Consider the following 1,998-nt stretch of genomic DNA (forward strand, 5'->3'; position numbering starts at 1 on the left):
TCTGGTTCTGGTTCTGGTTCTGATCCTGACTCTGGTTCTGGTTCTGGTTCTGACTCTGGTTCTGGTTGTTTGGTGTCAGATGTTTGTGCTGCTATCGATTTAAAGGTATAAATAAGGTCAGAGGTCATCATCAATACCTTCAAAGCAAAAGCAGCACAAACATAGCAGAGCTGGTTGGGTTGACCTCTGACCCCTGGAATCTGACAGCGGGGAAAACAAAAAGTTTTCCTGCTCAAATATTTGACAGGAATCTTGTTAAATGTGGGCGCAGCATTGAGGAGGGGCTGGTTGACCTTTAACCTTTCATTAGCAGCCCTTTGCTGTTGTTCGGTCAGATTTGCGGACGTGTGTGATCTCCGCTCAGCTGTCGTTTCCTGCCGCTGCAGCTGCAGGAGGCCGAGACGGTGCAGCACATCTTCAGCAACAACTACCAGCTGTGCAGCGAGATCTCGGAGAGCGTGCTGCAGCACTTCATCCACTGCCTGGCCACGCACGGCCGCCACGTCCAGTACCTCAACTTCCTGCACACCATCATCAAGGCCGAGGGCAAGTACGTCAAGAAGTGCCAGGACATGATCATGACCGAGGTGAGGCGCCACGCCGCCGCCGCCGCCGTCGTCGCGCTGTGTCCGTGTTTCCATGGCGACCTCCTCACGCTGTCCCCGTGTCTCAGCTGACGAACGCCGGCGAGGACGTGGTCGTCTTCTACAACGACAAGGCGTCGTTCAACACCATGCTGGAGCTGATGGCCGAGAGCAGGGAGGGCGTCGGGGACGACAGCCCGCTCAGGTAACCACGGCAACCGCCCGCCCGCCGCCATCCAATCAGACGCTCCCGTTTCCGGGGTTTATTTATCCCGCACAAGACGTCTACATTCAAAATGCACCAGTCGGGTTTTAGATCTTCCTCCTTGAATAAACAGAAAAATGATCCTGAGCAGCCAGTCGGTTCCAGACGGACCTGAAACTTCAACCATGAATGTCAAACGTTTGATTCCCTGCGTTTCCGTCGTCTAAATGCAGAATTCAGTCGCATTCTGGTCGTTTTCACCGCCTGGGACTGAAACCCATCATGAAACGTGTCACCGTTTCTCTCCTCCGTTCAGACGCTCCTCTAGTTTCTCTTCACGCCTGAAAGCGGCGCAGCGCACAGCAGCAGTTCGTTTTTCAAAATAAAGTCAATTTTGATATTTAATTTAATGTCAAACTGATTATGGTTAGGATAAATGTGCCAATATAAGCTATATTTATATTTATATGCATATATTTCTCACATGCTTTACATTTTTTGAAAAAAACCTTCACTGTGAAAGCTTGGGCTTTTATTTTGACGAGGCTTTGCGCTGCGATCAGTCGCGTGTAAAGGAAACACTGAAAACTGATTCATTATTAAAAGCATTCAGTGGATTATTTTCTGCAAATGAGTGATGTTATTGGAACCGGAGCTGTGGGAGCCTCCAGAACCTTTTGACCCGGTTCTGGTTCCTGAGCAGGTACCACATCTCTCTGGTGGAGCTGCTGGCCGCCTGCGCCGAGGGCAAGAACGTCTACACCGAGATCAAATGCACGTCGCTGCTGCCGCTGGAGGACGTGGTGCGGGTGGTGACGCACGAGGACTGCATCACCGAGGTGACCGGGTCGGGATCGGACCGGGGTCCGGTCCGGGTTCTGGGTCTCACCTGTGTCTGTCTGCAGGTGAAAATCGCCTACGTGAACTTTGTGAACCACTGCTACGTCGACACCGAGGTGGAGATGAAGGAGATCTACACGTCCAACCACATCTGGAAGCTGTTTGAGGATTTCACCGTGGACATGGCGCGGGTAAAACCGGGGCAGAACCAGGGGCAGAACCAGGGGGGAATAGGGGTAAAACCAGGACGGGGAATAAGGGTAAAACCAGGGGGGAACTGGGGCAGAAACGGGGGCAGAACCAGGGTAGAAACAGGGGCAACACCGGGGGGCAACAGGGGTACAACCAGGGGAGAACCGGGGTAAAATC

The 1,998-nt window shown here is 52.6% G+C and overlaps 1 protein-coding gene across 1 annotated transcript in view; it reads left to right on the forward strand.

Annotated features, from left to right (window-relative positions):
- The window catches only part of itpr3 (inositol 1,4,5-trisphosphate receptor, type 3), a 71,313-nt gene that overhangs the window by 48,549 nt on the left and 20,766 nt on the right, over positions 1-1,998 (forward strand). The window contains exons 31-34 of the mRNA XM_017305661.1: positions 387-587; positions 674-789; positions 1,493-1,628; positions 1,695-1,934. Of these exons, the coding sequence (XP_017161150.1) occupies positions 387-587; positions 674-789; positions 1,493-1,628; positions 1,695-1,934 (693 nt within the window). The remainder of the gene's footprint in view (positions 1-386; positions 588-673; positions 790-1,492; positions 1,629-1,694; positions 1,935-1,998) is intronic.

This window comes from Poecilia reticulata, linkage group LG7 (assembly GCF_000633615.1).
Source record: "Poecilia reticulata strain Guanapo linkage group LG7, Guppy_female_1.0+MT, whole genome shotgun sequence".
NCBI classification, from domain to species: domain Eukaryota; kingdom Metazoa; phylum Chordata; class Actinopteri; order Cyprinodontiformes; family Poeciliidae; genus Poecilia; species Poecilia reticulata.